Source organism: Chinchilla lanigera, unplaced genomic scaffold (assembly GCF_000276665.1).
Source record: "Chinchilla lanigera isolate Chin_1 unplaced genomic scaffold, ChiLan1.0 scaffold00050, whole genome shotgun sequence".
Classification (NCBI taxonomy): Eukaryota; Metazoa; Chordata; class Mammalia; order Rodentia; family Chinchillidae; genus Chinchilla; species Chinchilla lanigera.
Window position 1 is genome coordinate 13,177,006 of NW_004955451.1, and position 15,946 is coordinate 13,192,951.

Genomic DNA, 15,946 nt, shown 5'->3' on the forward strand with positions numbered 1-15,946 from the left:
GCCCCGGCTTCCCGCGCTGCCGTCCGTGACCGCGCAGCCTGGACGTGCGCGCTGGCCGAGGGGCGGCAGCCGCTGCCCGCGCCTGTGCAGGGTGCAGGGGCCGTGACAGCGGAAGCGGGTCCCCGGGTTCGTGTCCCAGTGTGGCCGCTTCCTCCCCCGCCGCCCGCGCGTCCCTCCGTCCCCACCCGGGTCAATGGTTAACTCGTCCCGGCCCCGTCTGTGCAAAGCCCTTCAGGGCGCTCGCAGGACCCAGGCAGGGCGGTGGGGCCTGTCCGGTGGAACCCAGACGTGAGCCTGCGCTGGCCAGCAAGGGCGGGGGTGGCAGGCCGTCCCTGGAAGCCAGGAAGACTTTTATGGGCCCCGAAGCAGTGCTGAGAGGGAGGTGGAGCTGGCACCCTTACGGGCTGATTTCCATCTCTCCAGGGCTGCAGGGTCCCCGGGCAGGGGCCTGGCACTCAGCAGGGCCAGCGCAGGGCCCGGTTCGAGCGGATTAGGGGGCCTCGCACGGCATCCGGCTGGGATGCCCGCTCCGGCTGCTGGAAGGACCTGGATGGCGTGTGGCCTTTTTGTCTGAAGTCGAATTTCACACTGTCTTTTATGCCCACTCTTGAAAGATTCCTCCAGCCGGACGATGGTGTGAGACAGACTTGCCCCCAGCCACCTGTCGGGTGAGGTCACTTTCCGCACCTTAGCTGTGTCCACAGGGACAGACATCTGCTTGCTGAGGTTCAGGTGACCTGGACAGAGGGGCCGGAAGGCCCCAGAAGAGCACCCTAGACAGATGAGAGGACCAGTCCTGGGCCCCAGGCCACCGAGGTCTCGGGTCCAAAGCCGGACACAAGGCTACTCCTGTCTCCATGGTTTTGTGCCAAGCTCCTGGGACCTGGGGCTCCCTCCCCTCCAGGAGAGTCAGACCCTCGGGCCACAAGCTGGAAACCCCACGGATCCACCTCAGCAGGTGCATTCGCACAGGCTCAGGCAGGGGCTGTGTGCTCACCAGGGACCAGGAAATGGCCTGGTTAGAGCAGGCGTAGGAGCTGGCTGTCCGTCCCTCTGTGGCCCGACCCTCTGGCCCTGCAGATGACAGCGGCCGGGTCAAGGCACCACTAAGGCAGTGACCGGGGCACCCACAGACCATGCCGGCCCCCGTTCCTCCTTCCTGCCCTCCCCAGCACCCCTTGTGGAGCCCTCCCGGAACACCGCGTCCTGTGCAAGGCAGTGCTAAGCCCAGGCGGGGTGGGGCGCGCTGCCAAAGCAAACCTCTCACCCGGCCCAAGGGCTCCTCACCCCTCACCCTCGCCCTCCCAGTGGGCGCACAGGGTCTCCCCAGGGCTTCTCGTGCTATGTGAGCCCAGCAGAAGGGGCAGAGTAGGCGACGCGGGGTCTGCTTACTGGACAAACGGGCAGGAGGGGGCCCTTGGCTGAGCTCAGGAAGGCGGCATGTGTGGGGGGCGCAGCAAGGAGGCAGCTAATGCAGACTCTCAGCTCCTCCCCAGCCTTTGTCTGTCCTTAGCTGGGTTTGGTGCCCGGCTAAAGATGCCCATACGTGTTTTGTTGTTTTGTTTTGTTTTGAGACAAGGTTTTGTTTTCTGTACCGGGAATTGAACTCAGGACCTTGTACTTGCCACATAGGTGCTTAAAATCCTTTTTTTTGTTGTTTTTTTGCACCGGGAATCGAACTCAGAACCTTCTGCTTTCGAGGCAGGTGCTTGCACCGCTGAGCTACATCCCAGGCCTTGAGACAAGGTCTTACTCTGTATTTCAGGCTCACCTCAAATTCAAACTCATGGCAATCCTCCTGCATCAGCCTCCCAAGGGCTGGGATGACAGGCATGCACTGCCACCATGGTGCCCAGCCATACTCACTAGGGAAAGTCTGGGAATCAAAAAAACAAAGGGGAGAAGACATTCTTACTTCCTCCTGCATAAAGAAAATCACTAATAATCATGTGGCATATTTCTTTTTCTTTTTTAAATTTATGATCCTGAGGGTTAAACTCAGACCCTTCATACTAAGCTACACCCCAGCCCTTTTTTTTTTTTTTTTTTACTGTTTACTTTATTTATTTATTTTTTGGTACCAGGAATCGAATGTGGGCCCTTGAGCTTGCCAGGCAGGTGCTTGTGCCACTAAACTATATCCCCGGCCCTTTACTGTTTATTTTAAGGATCTTGCTCAGTCCCTAAGTTGCCCAGGCTAAGATCAGACTCGGTGTTCATCCTGCCTCAGCCTCCTGGTTTGTTAGATCATAGGGATGCACCATCACATCCAGCCCCATTTGGCAGATTTCTTTCTGGTTCTTTTTGCAAGATGTAGAAAAGACCATCCTTTTTGCTTCAGATTTTGTTTTACGGTGCAAGAATGGAACTCAGAGCCACACACATGGGGCAAGGGCTCTGCCTCTGAGCTACACCCACAGCCTGGATATCTGCTTTTTTTTTTTTTCTGTCTTTTTCAGACAAGGTCTCACCATACAGTTTAGGCTGGCCTCTTTGTAGCCAAGGCTGGCCTTGAGCTCACTTTGTAGCCCAGGCTGGTCTCGAACTCCCAAGGATCCTCCTGCCTCAGCCTCCCAAGTGTGCCATCATACCTGCCTATTCGGACATCTGCTTTAAAAGGATGTGATCTGCCTGCTGGAGCCTGGGCCACCTGGTCACCTCGCTTTGGTATCCTTAGCTCTGTCCGCTGCTCCTTGGAGGAGTCACACCAGGAGTCCTGAGAACTAGACCCCACTGCCCCAGGCTCGGCGGTGCTTTACTTACATGATCGTCCCTCTGCTGTCATCGAGCTTAATCCTTCCACCCTGCTGTGCCCTGTGCCCATCTCCCACGTGACAACTTCCGCCCCAGAACTTCCCCCAGCTCCTACAGCCCCGGTACAGCTCGTGGGTGGAGAGCCTGGCTTTCCCCTTGCACTCCTCTCCAGCGGCTGCCTTGCAGAGGGGTACAGCCCGGGGTGCCACCTCTCCACCCGTCTCTACCTCCACCTCACTCCCTTCGAAGGCTGCCCTGGGCAGCTTGGCAGCAAAGGGAGCCGTCCCTTGCTAATCGCTGCTGCCCTCCCAAATGTGACTTGGCGAAGTCTGCCTGCTCCCGGGGTGCGGCGATCCACGGAGGAGCACATGTTGAGGGCGGGTGGGACAGAGAAGGAAGCTGAGGCTACAGAAGTAACTTGCCACAGGTCTCCAGGGCACACAGGGCCCAGGACTTCCGCTCCCGGCCTGTGACTCCCAGGCCTCCCCCTTAGGAAAAGCCCCGAGGACTTCAGCCCCGAGGGTCACTGCCGGGAACCCGAACGGCGTGGGATATCACAAATCTTATTTCTCCTGCATGCACAGCAGGTCAACCCACGCGGCGGTGAGAGAGGAAAGGGCTGGCGATGGTGCCGAAGTCCTGGATGTCCCTGGACCAGGCAGGCCGCGATCCAGGAAGGGGCGGCCTCGAAGCTCCCGACAGCTCTGTAGGATGTGGTGGTGGTGGTTGTATCATTGTCCCTGTCTGGCTCAGTGGCTTCCCTGGTTTGTTTTCGTTTTGGAGACAGGGTCTTGCTGTGTAGTTCAGGCTGGTTTGAAGTCACCACGTAGCTCAGCCTGGCCTTGAACTCAGGGCGAGCCTAATGCCTCAGCCTCACTAGTGCTGGGATGACAGGTGTGGGACACCCTGCCCGAACTAGAGGCTTCTCTGTTGATGTCCGTTTTGGTGGCCCTTTCCTCGGGCCTTTTTTCTCTTCATAGTCTCCTAAAGCACTGGTCACACTGCTTCCCCGGGGCTTCTGTGGCACTCCCTTCGATCTGTTCTTTAACTCTTGACAGAGCCCTGATTATAAAGGAACCCAGTGTGTTCCCGCTGACCTTTGTCCCCCACCCTGCTCCCCCAGGAAGCCCCGTCGTCAGGACAGCGAGCACCATGACGGAGGTCGGTTGGTGGAAGCTGACCTTCCTGCGGAAGAAGAAATCCACGCCCAAGGTGCTGTACGAGATGCCCGAGACCTACGCGCAGCCCGAGGGGGGCGCGGAGCCGCCGCGGCCTGAGGCCGGAGGCCCCAGCAGCGACTTCAGCGCGCGGCTGGAGAAGATCGTGGACAAGAACACGAAGGGCAAGCACGTGAAGGTGTCCAACTCGGGCCGCTTCAAGGAGAAGAAGAAAGTGCGCGCCATGCTGGCCGAGAACCCCGGCCTCTTTGACGACCCGGAGGACAAGGGACAGTGAGGGGGGCCCTGGGGGACGCTAGCGCCTCCCTGGCCCTGCCCTCAGCGGGGTGGACAGGGGCTCGCCACGCTGGCCTCTTTGGTCACAGCGGAAGCCGTGGGACATTATGCCTGCTGGCAGGAAGTGTGGGTTTTCAGGGTTGTATTTATGGCCCCAGCCCTGTGTCCGCGGGGGCGCGCGGGCCCCTCCCATCGACCCCTGACCACACGCGAAGGCCCCCCAGGCCCAGGATGGTGCCCGCCGTCCCCAGGGTGGCGGCAGGGCCACAGGAAGGAGGGCACGGCGGGCGGCGGAGACAGGCGCCCGCCCGGACTCCGCCTTGTCCTGGGCTCGGGTCGCGCTGAGCCTGAAGGCTGCGGCTCTGCCGTCTCCACCGCGCGTCCCCGACAATCCCCGGCCAATCCCCGGCGCGCACGTCCTCCAGAAGCCGCGTGACCCGCGGGGCCGTTTCCTTGGTGCCGGGCAGGTGCTGAACTTGAGCTCACATCTTAACGGCGGTGGTGAACTTCCTGGAACTCTGTACCCAAGCGCAGGGGGCGGGGGCCGGGCACCTCCTGCGCGGCCGCACGAGGCCTTCGGCGCTGGGTTCCCGCGGGGCCACCCCTCCTGCGGGCTGAGTCACACAGCTCGGCGGTGGCGCCGGGAGGAGCTAAAAGCAGCGAGGTTTCTCCTCTCCTTCCCCGTGTATTTAAGATGGATCAGCCCCAGACATGGATTCTGGAGCTTCGAATTTTCTTTAAAAGGTAATTGTGGGTTTCTTTGTAATAAACAAAGATGCAAGGGCAGAGGACACATGTATGTTCCTACCTTGCGTTCATGGAGGTGGCTGCCTTTTTTTTTTCTTTTTTTGAGATAACGTCACACTCTGTAGTTCAGGCTGACCTTAAACTCAGTGATCCTGCCAAAGCCCCCGAATCTGAGATGACCGCATGTATCACCATGCCTGAATTTTTCTTTTTCTCTTTCTTTCTTCCTTCTTTTGTTTCTTTTCTTCTCCTTCCTTCCTTCCTTTCCTTCCTTCCTTCCTCCCTCCCTTCCTATCTTTCTTTCTTTTTAAGATTACAGTCTCACTATGTAGTGCAGGCTGGCCTTGAATTCACTGTGTAGCCCAAGATGGCTTCAAACTCATGGTGATCCTCCTGCCTCAGCTTCCAAGTTCTGGGATTACAGACATGCACCACCACACCTGGTTTGACCTTGGGAACATTTTTGTAAAGGCTCCTTTGAGCCTAATTTCCTTCCTAAGAGCAACTGTATAAAACCTATTTCAAGGCCAAGTGTGGCGGCGCATGCATGTAATCCCAGTACTCAGGAGGCTGAGGCAGGAGGATCGATGCGAGTTCAAGACCAGTCTAGGCTATATAGTGAATTCAAAGCCAGCCTGAACTGCATAGCGAGACCCTGTCTCAAAAAGACAAAAAAATTTAAAAAAAAAAAAGTTTCATAAAAAGTGGTTGGTACAAAGTGGCCTGTAGCAGCTCCATAGTAGATGCTTAGTTAAATACTGGTTCCTTTTCCCTCCCTTTATTCTGGAATGCCACCACTCCACAGCGTCAGTTTAGGAACAAGACAAGCGCTCCCTTCCAAGAGTGTCAGGTCTGGCTCTTTCTCAAGCCACAGAGCCAGGAACTGGAAGAAATTTCTGTATCTCTGGAGAGCTCACGGCGGGAACAGGCAGAGCCCACGGTGGCCAGGGAACAATGCGGTCCTGCAGCTTCTAGGTCAGCTCCTTGTAGGCTGGGGGGCCACCCCACCCCGGAAGTTGTTACTGGAGAAATTCATGGCCAAAACAAACAGGCCTGGACAAGGGGGCCTTTGTTAGATGCTTCGCCTAGGCCGGGGGAACGAGAGGAGAGAGGGCGTCAGAAGGGGGCTCGGGGTCTGCCTCCCCCAGGCCTCTTCCCGTCCCCACTGCACAAAGCTTTCTGGGCTCCCACAAGTCTCCCTCGGAGGAGCTCGGAGGAGCTGGGAGGGGGCTCACGTTCACAGCCCTGGCCCCATTAACCACGTACAGTGGGCAGGACCGGGCGGTTAATCCGAGCTGCCACGCACCTGACCCCTGCGCCACAGGGGCTCCCCGGTGGGTTTTCATCTGCGGGGGACCGGGAGAGGGCGGGAGGGGGTCCGGGCGGACCGGGGTCCATCCTGGGGCTCCCAGGCAGGGATGAGCACGGCCCTGGGCGCTGACTCAGGTCCTCCCTAGCGCTGTCCCTGCACGGCTACCTACTCCGGCATCACTGCGCTCTCTCCAGGAAGAGGGTCCTGGGGCCCTGCCCTTGGGGTGCGGCGCCCCGACGGCAGCCCGGAGTCCCGCGGCTGGGGTGACACGGGCGGCCCGGCAGCTGCAGGATTTCAGATCAGAGGCGAGGGAGGAACTGAGGATGCAGACATGTGCCGGAGCCGCGCGGGGCTGCGGGTCACCGAGCCGGGTTTCCCTGGGACGCGGCCCAAGGAGGAAGCGGGAGGCCGGCCGGGAGGGACCGCCCGGGTGCGGAGAGGCAGCGGCGCCCCCTGCCGGGCACCGAGCCGCAGCGCGCGGAGCCGGGCGGAGGAAGGCGGAGAAGCCCAGGTTAAACGTTAGCGCGCGGGGCTGCGGGCCGTCATTACGCACCGGGCACGGTGAGCAGGGAGCTGAAGGAACATCTGGGAGCGGGGTCATGGCCGGGAGGGGGGCACGCGGTCCCCCGCAGCAAGGCGGGGGCGGCACCTCTCCACGCACACACCCGCTCTTACGCACCTGCGTCACAGCCCAGGGCATAAGGCTGGGCGGGTAAGGGCGCCCCAGGATCCAAGCGCCCGAGGGCACGCAGAGGAGTGAACGGGCAGGGCGGCCCTGGAGGTGCCACAGCGCATGCGCATCGTCGGGGCGCAGCCGAGAGAGGAGCAAGTTCAAGGCCAGGCGGTGCCAAGAAGTCGTTCTCAGCTCCTGGCTTGGTCACAGCAAACATTTACTAGCCTGGCTGCTGTCCACGGCACCAGGCCGCCTGCCCACGTCTCAGCATAGCAGCTTGTGCTCAAGGAAGCAAATGCGCAGGGCGCTGTAGCGCATGCCTGTGAGCCCAACACTTGGAAGGCTGAGGCAGGAGGAGCGCTGTGTCTTGGAGGCCAGCATGGGCTACATGGTGAGTTCAAGGCCTGCCTGAACTATGTAATGAGACCCTGTCTCAAAAACCAAAAAAGCAAATGCATCTCAACAGGAGGGCTGTGGAGGGGGTGCAGGTGGTGAGGGTGAGCGCATCTCTGGTTTAGAGACTGGGCGGTGCATCTGGTGCCTGGCTGTCAAAATTCCGCACTGGGTCCAGTGGCTCTGGGAGGAACCAAGAGCTGCATCGCAGATCGCCTCCCAAGTGACACTGCGGGGCTGGCCCGAGGACCATGAGGCGAGTAGTCAGGATCCAAGGCCAGGACGCCCCCATGTGGATGCACAGACTTCCCTGGGAGGCCCAGGCCACACTCAGATCTGGGATGTCTCCATGGGGGCAGCGATCCAGATTTTTAAAGCTCTCCAGGGGCTGGGGATTTAGCTCAGCGGCACAGCGCTTGCCTGGCAAGTGTGAGGTCATGAGTTCGATTCCCGGTACTGGAAATAAATAAATAAATAAATAAAAGAAATAAAGCTCCCCAGTGCGGGTGAAAACCAGAGGTCTAGGACTCATCTCCAGGAGAGGTGGGGAATGCAAATCCCTTTAATAATTTTATTTTTGGAAAATGGAATCCATATATTTGTATCTCCCCGACACACACACACATATATACACGGTTTCCACAGAATGAACACAAGACAGCAAGCTTGATTAAAGTCGTCCTGGCCTGAGGAAGCGGCACACAAGGCCTTCCGACGCTCCCTGTCTGGCTGGGATTGAATACTCCGAGGGACGGAACCCTTGCTGCTGGGCAGACAGCCCACGCCTCCTAGGCATCGAGAGGAACTGGAGGAGGCACCTCATACTGAGAAGTCCCTGTCACTTCTACCTAGGGGCCCATGGTGATATAAGGAATAGATTTAATCTCTTTGGGCCGGGGGTATAGCTCAATGGCACAAGTGCCTGCTTGGCAAGCACAGGGTCCTGAGTTCGATTCCGGGCACACACACAAAAGATCTCTTTTCCACATCGCTGTGCTTCAAACAATGAAAGGCAGCAATCAATGTGGGAGAATGGCTATAAAAATATCCTTCAAGGGAGGCTTTTTTTGAATAAGTCAATTCTGGATAGTTTAAGGGGAAAAAAGAATGCACAGACAGTGGGGCATTTTGAGGTGGGAGGAGGAACACACACAGACAGAAGGAGGCCCAGGGTGGCCCTGTGAGCTGCGGTTCTGGGCTGCCACGGACAGCTTAACCACACCACTCCCCAGGCTCCGAGTCTCCCCATTTCAAAGTCAAATTATTATTTTACCTGTATTTTTCATTTTGGGAGAGGGTCTCGGTAAGTTGCTAAAGTGCCCAGCCAGAGCTCAAACTTTCAATCCTCCTGCCTCAGCCTCCCAAGCATGGTGGGATTACAGGTGTGCATCTCCATGCCTGGTTCACAGTGTGAGTTGTTGATGAGAAGTCTGCATGGCTCTTCTGGCTCAGGTAGCATGAATCCCATGGCAACAGACAGGGCTGCTGGGGGACCAGCTCACCAGGGAGGAAGTCACAGGGAAAACCACAGGGAAGGTCAAGAAAACCATGGAGACTTTTTCTTTCGCATCTCTGATTCTCTGTGAGGCAGTGGTGGAGACCCAGCTGGGGACCGCTTGGGTAAAGGGAAGGGAGGGAGGGACAGGCTGTGCGGGGGAGGCGTCTGAGCCCCGCGTTGCTGTCACTAGTGACGCCAGAGTCACGGTGCCAGTCTCTCGTAGAGCCAGCCTTCCTCCCCGCAGCGGGTCATGGGTCCCACGGAGTCCCCTGTGGGGAGGCCCCGCCGGAAGACGATGCGGTCGTGCAGGCGGTTCGTCTGGCCCTGCCAGAACTCTATCACCTGCGGATACAGCATGTAGCCGCCCCTGCCAGGAGAAGCGGAGAAGCAGAGGGTGACGCGCCTCTCCCTCACCCCAGTGCTCTCTTGAGACAGGGTCTCACGATTCGCCCAGGCTGGCCTGGAACTCACGCGATCCTCCTGCCTCAGCCTGCCAAGTGCTGGGATGACACGCCCGGCTCTCTTGAAGGAAGCTTGGGCATTTGCCTGACTATGCTTCCCAGGAGGGGAAGATCTGTGATTCCAACCTGGGGTCCCTGGGTCCAGGCGTCACTTACCAGTATTTCGGCTTGGGCACCTCCTGGTCCTGGTAGAGCTGCTCCAGTTCCTTGTTTTTCTTCCTCAGATACTGTTCGGGAGAGGAGCACAGGACGGCCCGGATGAGTCACGCGGAAGGATCCACTGAGCATGCGCACCGGGCTCCCGGCCAGGTTCGGCGAGGAGAACGCAGGCGCAGGCGCGAGCCCCAGGAGCCCGGTGCGGCGCCCGGGAGCGTGCGGGCGCCACTCACCTCGCGGTCGGGGATCACGGAGCTCTGGCGGCTCACCACGGCCCCGATCTGGCTGCTTTTGGGGCGGGAGTGGAAGTAGCTCTCGGCCTCGGCCTCCGGCAGCCTCTGCACCCGGCCCTCCACACGCACCTGCACAGGCGGCCTGGGTGGGTGGTGGAGCCCCTGGCCCTGCCCGCCACGCCCGGCTCCAGCGCGAGCGGACCGAGTGCCAGGCCCGGCAGGGTGTGTGCCCGTGTGGGCACGGTCCCAGGGGCATAAAGTCGCCCCTGCCACTCACGGGGCTGTGCCGGGCGCTCACTCACCTGGCGGTGAAGAGGCTCCCAGTAGAAGACAAGGGAGGCAAACGGATTGGAGTCCTGGAAACGACAGGGAGGCCAGGGGCAGCCATGAGGCCGGGCAGCGGCACGGGCATGCGGGGGCGGGGGGCGCAGGACCAGGTCCTGTGGCTGCACTGACTGCCGCACCTCATTAAACCCTCAAAGAAAGCAGGGCGTGGTGGTGCACACCTGTCCTGCCAGCACTGGGAGGCTGAGGCAGGAGGATCATCGCTAGATGGAGGCCAGCCTTGGATACATAGGGAGACTCTACCTCAAAAAAACACAAAAACACAACTCCAAAAGCAGACCTACTGTCACAGTTGTGGAGTCGGCTCAGAGAGGGTGAGTAACACACCAGAGCTCACACAGGAAGCGGCAGAGCTGGGCTCGAGGAGTCTGGCTCCAAAGTCAGGCCTGGCCACGTCTCTCACCCAGGGCCCGTGGGCACTGCGTGCTGGGCTGGCACGGATGCAGGGGGGGGGGGATTCATCTTGGGCTCGTTCAGAGCACGGACACAAAGTGCCAGCTCCGTGTGCAACATGGAGAGGTGCGGGGGAAACAGAGAAATACACGGCCTCTCCTCCCACAGAGCTTCCGCTGTGGGGGAGGAGACCAACAGTAATCTCCTACCATGTCCTTAAAATGCAGTCACAAACTCTACACCTGGCAGAGAAGGAAGCTGCAAGTTACGAGGACAGTGCACAGCACCAGGCCTCACACGGGGTCAGTCAAGGAAGGCTTGTCGGAGGAGGCAGCACTTGGGCTGAGAGCAGGAACAGGTGGCTCACTGGTTCCCAGCAGAGAGAGGGGCAGGTGCAAAGGCCCGGGGGCAGGAGGGAGCGGCGGAGGGGAGCAGGCCTTGGGAGGGGGGCGGAGGGTCTGGGACTAACTGTGGGTGCTCACCAGCTCCTTTCCTTTCCGGCTCTCAAAGTTGGTGAAGAAGCGGAAGCCGTCCTGGCCAAAGCCCTTCAGCAGTACCATGCGGGCGGAGGGCTTCCCATCCCTGGTACAGAGCAGGGGTGTCAGAGCCCTGGGGTACCCCAGCCACCCAGGGAAAGGCAGCGGCGCATAGAGGCCTCGGGAGACACCAACCAGCACCTTGACCTCGGACTCCAGCCTCCAGAACTGTAAACAAACTGCCTCTGTGTAAGCGGCCCATGGAGGGTATTTTGTTAGGGCAGCTGCAGCAAACTAACGGCACGGACAGGGGCCGGCCTGGTGCAGCCAGGGCTCACAGTTCACGGTGTGCTCTGAGGTCAGGTCCTCCGGCCACCTCAGGGGACCCTAGGGGTGCGCAGGGGCCCCAAGTTCAAAGCCTCGGGCTTTAGCGGAGGGGCAAGAGCGAAATGGAAGGCTGCCGCGAGACATGCCCAGAGGGCACATAGCCGATGGCAGATGGCTGAGCTGAGCGCTGGGCTTGAAGCTGCGAGGGACTGAGCTTCATTCACGCAGTGGTCCCCAAGATGCAGTTATGGGGGTGCTGGGATGGAACACAGGCCCTCTGCACTGAACTCCATTCCCAGCCATTTTACATTTTTGAGACAGGGTCTTGTTAATTTCCTAAATTACCCAGCCTGACTTCAAACTTGGGATCCTCCTGCCTCAGCCTCCCACAGTGCTGGGATGACAGGCTTGTGCCACGAGATCTGGCTGAGATGGAGCTGTTGGGCAGACAGGGAGACAAGGTGGGCAAGCGGTTACACGCATCGAGGGGTGGTGGTACGCATCTATAATCCCAGCACTCAGGAGGCTGAGGCAGGAGGATTGAAAGTTCAAAGCCAGCCTGGGCAACACAGCAAGACCTAGTTCAAAAAAAAACCCAAGAGAACAGAGATGCACAAGGCACTGCATTTATCACCAAAATGGGACTTAGTGGCCTGTTCTTTGGCTTACAGCTAAGGAGACTGAGGCCCAGAGAAGACAAGTAACGTGCCTGAGGCCACACAGCATTTTAATAACAGAGCGGGAAACACAAGGCTGGCCTCCACTGAACTGAGGAAGAGTTTCCTCGGCTCTGACCTCTGTATCCAGCTGCACAGAGGCCCAAAGCTGCGCCTACCTCGTGCAGGTAGCCAGACACATGGCGTTGGCTTCCCCTACGTCAGGACATTGGACAGCCTCCTCGAACCACGCAGCGAACTGCTTCATGGGGTCCAGCGAGGCCAGGTGAGTCTCCTCAAAGGCCTGGGGAGAGAGTTTTACTCATTCAGGACGACATGAAGTGCACACAATGTACCTGGCCCCGATCTAAGCCCTTTTTTTTGTTTTTTAGATAGGGTCTGGCTATGGAGTCCAGAGTGACCTTGAACTTGAAGAGATCCTCCTGCTTCAGCCTCCCAAGTGCAGGGATTACAGATGTGCACCACTACTCCTGGCTCTAAGGACTTTCCAAATATTAATTCATTCTTTTTTTTTTTCCTTTTTGGTACTGGGAATCGAACTCAGGACCTTGCTCTTGCCAGGCAGGCACTTGTGCCGCTGAGCTATATCCCCGGCCGTCATTCTGTTCTTATGGTGGTACATGTCTGCAATCCTAGCACTCAGGAGGCTGAGGCAGGAGGATCACTTTGAGTTCAAGGCCAGCCTGGGCTACATTGTGAGTTCAACACCAGGCTGGACTGCATAGTGAGACCAGAAAGAGAGAAAGAGAAAGAGAGAGACAGAGAATGAGAATAAACTAACAAAAAACAGTACCCAGAAAGTAGGTGCTGTGTCCCACTTTCCAGGTGATGAAACAGGCATAAAAAGGCCAAATTCTGAGTGGCATATCCAATAAGGAATGGCAGGGGCATCCGGGTATCAGATGCAAATGATGGAGGAGCTGAAAAATAAAAGACCTGGGCTGTACCCTTTAAGTCTCCACACGGGGCTAAGGTTTAATCAATAACTGCATTTTAAACAAGCTTCTCTGCAAATGCGCATGGGACCTGATTGTGTAAGTGAAGCTCAGGATTCCCAAGTCCAAAAAGTTCTCCGGGCCTCGCCTGGAGGAGGCACAGAGCTCCCGCCATCCTGAGAGCTGAAGCCCTGCCTCCCACGTCTTTCTTATTTGTATCTTTTGCGTACTGGGCATTGAACCCGGGGCTCAAATGCAGGCCCTTCACACGGAGCTACAGCCCCCGGCCATTTTTAAAATTATGAGACATCAGCGGGGCCTGGGAGTGCATGCCTGTCATCCCAGCACTCGGGAAGCTGAGGTAGGAGGATTGCTGCAAGTTCGAGGCCAGCCTGGGCTCCATAGTGAGTTCAAGGCCAGCCTGAACTACACAGTGGGTCCCTATCTCAAAAAAACCAAAACCAAGCAAAACGATTAAAATAAAATTGTGAGACAGTCTCGTGACGTCAGGAAACTGTCCAGGTTGAAGTCAAACTTGTGATCCTCCTGCCTCAGCCTCCTTGATTGCTGGGATGACAGGCGGGCACCATCACGCCCAGCTACTTATTTTATTTATCAAACATTCATAAACTGCTTTTCAAATATCTATGTCCACAGCACCCCCGTGGGAAAGGGAAGCCCGACACCGCACACGGGACACTGCCACTCAAGGGCTGGATTCCTACCCAGGGCCCCACCTTCGACCCCTGTCCCCTGACCCCCATCCTCCCACCGGGCCACCCCGCCCCTGGCTCCCCGCGGTGGCCCCGAAGCCGCGGCCCTCCCCGCTCTCGCAGGAGACCCGGACCCCGGCCCGCACCTCGCGGTCCCCACAGTAACTCTTGCGCATGGGTCCCAGATCCATGACAGCACCGCGGCCGCACAGCTGGCGGAGGTAGCCGGGCCACCCGGGAGGTCGCCCGAACGTCGCCGTGACGCCCCGCAGCCCACGCGTCATGGGAGCCTCGGGCCACGTGACCCAGCGTCGCCGGCCCCGGTTCCGCCGAGTTCGGAACCAAAGTCCCAGCGCCGAGGTCCAAACCCGGAAGGAAGGATTTGCCAGGGACCCGGGCAAGCGAACACGTCCGAGTCCCCGGAACCAATGGGCTTCCAGGATTGGAGGAGGGAGACAAACGCGGAGACATCATTGGTTGGAGTTTCCAGAGAGCGAAGCCAATTAGAGAGCTGGTAGAGGAACCCGGGGACCAATGGGGAGCGCCTCCGAGGGCGGGAGCAGAGACAGGGAAAAGCTGAGCCGAGGTGCCCACGGAGGCCTTGGGACTGCGGCCGCGGGCGGGGACGGGGAGGAGGCCCTGGGGGCTGAGGCCGGCGGTGCTTCCTCGGTGGCGGGCCCATCGGAGGTGGCTGAGGGGGTACCCTGGGGACTGGGGAGTGTCTTGGGTTCCGAAAGGTACTGATACTGCTTGGGACAGGGAGATGCAAATGCAAATTTGGGATCAAGATCCACCAGGCCAGAGCCAGCTTTCTCCCCCCACCCCACCCCCTCCGTGGGCCTCGTTTCTCTCGCAGAGGCGAGGCTCGGCTTGCAGCCAAGAAATAAGACGTGTCAAGGCTTGAAGATAGCAATCAATCTATGGATTCTCCCGTAGGCAGGTTTTTTTGTTTTGTTTTGTTTTGTTTTTTGAGACAGGGTCAGTGTAGCCCAGGTTGGCCTCAAACTCGCAGTGGTCCTCCTGCCTCAGCCTCCTGAGTGCTAGGATAACAGATGTTCGCCACCACACATAGCCAGTCAGAATTTTGGGTGCCACCATGGTTTTCTTCCATCAGTGTAACTTGAGTTGGCTGGATTTGCTTTTTGGTTGCAGCTGACTTCCACGTGTGACTGTGGCTGGCCTCTCCTCCTCACAAGGCCCTGCAGTTGAACCTCTGTGGGCAGTGATGAGTGCCCTTCATGGGGCCACAACCCTCATGCTCCTTAGGTTCCCAATGCCCTGGACCTTATTCTAAAGGCCCCAAGACTAGGAAGATTTTAGCACTTTGTTTAAAAGCCAGGACCTTGGGGCTCAGGATTTAGCTCAATGGCAAAGCACCTGCCTGGCAAGCGCAAGGTCATGAGTTCAATTCCTGGTACTGGAAGAAAAACGAAAAACAACAACAAAAATAACAAAAGCCAGGACCTTGCCAGATGGGGTGGTGCTCGCCTGTAATCCCAGCACTTGGGAGGCTGAGGCAGGAGGATCTCTGAGTTCAAGGCCAACCTGGGCTACAAAGTGAGACCTTGTCTTCCAACAAAAAAGCCAAGCGCTCCGTAGAATGAGTAGCACATGTTCACATATTTACTCAGCAATTCTGTTAATCTGAACAGATGTGCAGGTAAAGGAGGGCAGATACGAAGGAGCGGACTCTGGATTTTCCTCACCAGTGTTTGTTCATGGCAGTGGACCAGCATTTGGAGAGAGCACAGGTGGCCAGCAAGGACACGGGTTTCCTGGTGAACGGGAGTGCTGGGTCGCTGCTGCTCACAGGCTGCCCAGCTGCAGGGACCTGGCATTCTCTGCTAAAGACCCACAGAGGCGGCAAGTGTGGCAAGGGCGTGCCTTAAAGCTACCGTGATCTAACTGTTTATTTTGTGGTATTGATGAGCCAGAATCTAGTTCTTCTTTTAAAGATAAGAAAGGGAAGCTGGGCTTCGTAGGGCACGCTGCAATCCCAGCACTCGGGAGGCTGAGGCAGGAGGAGCTCCTGAGTTTGAGGCCAGTCTGGGCTCTGTAGTAGGTTCAAGGTCAACCTGTCCTGCATAGTGAGACTGTCTCAAAAAACAAAACAAAAACAAAGGAAAGGGAAAAGTGGGAGATTCTGACGGCCTCTCTCTCTTAGTAATTACTGAGGAAGTTTGTGGCTGACTCCCTTCTTATACTTTCCCTTTGTCCTGAAGACAGTGTATTAGAGACTCTTTCCACGGTGCTGGTTACTGGGGACCCCTGTAGTAAGTCCCCATTCTCCTGCCAGCTGTGCGGCAGGAAAGAAAGCAAAAACCAAAAAAAAAAAAAAGAAAAGAAAACCATACCAGGGGCTGGGGATTTAGCTCAGTGGCAAAGTGCCTGCCTGGCAA

At 57.9% G+C, this 15,946-nt stretch overlaps 3 protein-coding genes across 4 annotated transcripts; 1 reads left to right on the forward strand and 2 right to left on the reverse strand.

Annotated features, from left to right (window-relative positions):
- Positions 1–3,874: 3,874 nt before the first annotated feature.
- On the forward strand, positions 3,875–5,030 carry Prr15l (proline rich 15-like; the record flags this gene model as incomplete). The annotated part of the gene is given in 1 exon segment (XM_013519364.1): positions 3,875–5,030. A coding segment is annotated over 1 exon segment (335 nt), but the record flags the coding sequence as incomplete, so codon positions are not given.
- A 639-nt stretch (positions 5,031–5,669) lies between these two features.
- On the reverse strand, positions 5,670–7,325 carry LOC102011614 (translation initiation factor IF-2-like). Of its 2 annotated transcripts, none has more exons than XR_001235982.1 (2): positions 6,821–7,325; positions 5,670–6,040 (listed from the first exon to the last, which is right to left on the reverse strand). XR_001235982.1 is itself a non-coding variant. In XM_005394257.2 (2 exons), the coding sequence occupies exons 1-2, from the start codon at positions 6,965–6,967 to the stop codon at positions 5,975–5,977; spliced, it is 597 nt and encodes a 198-aa protein (XP_005394314.1). In that variant the 5' UTR covers positions 6,968–7,325; the 3' UTR covers positions 5,670–5,974. The 2 variants fall into 2 exon arrangements, 1 of the variants encoding a protein (XP_005394314.1); XM_005394257.2 differs by having other exon boundaries at positions 6,437–7,325.
- Positions 7,326–7,855: 530 nt separating this feature from the next.
- On the reverse strand, positions 7,856–13,928 carry Pnpo (pyridoxamine 5'-phosphate oxidase). The gene is made up of 7 exons (XM_005394258.2): positions 13,694–13,928; positions 12,058–12,182; positions 10,902–11,001; positions 9,984–10,037; positions 9,682–9,810; positions 9,449–9,519; positions 7,856–9,198 (listed from the first exon to the last, which is right to left on the reverse strand). Exons 1-7 carry the CDS (start codon positions 13,829–13,831, stop codon positions 9,033–9,035), a joined length of 783 nt encoding a protein of 260 aa, XP_005394315.1. The 5' UTR covers positions 13,832–13,928; the 3' UTR covers positions 7,856–9,032.
- Between the last annotated feature and the right edge of the window lie 2,018 nt (positions 13,929–15,946).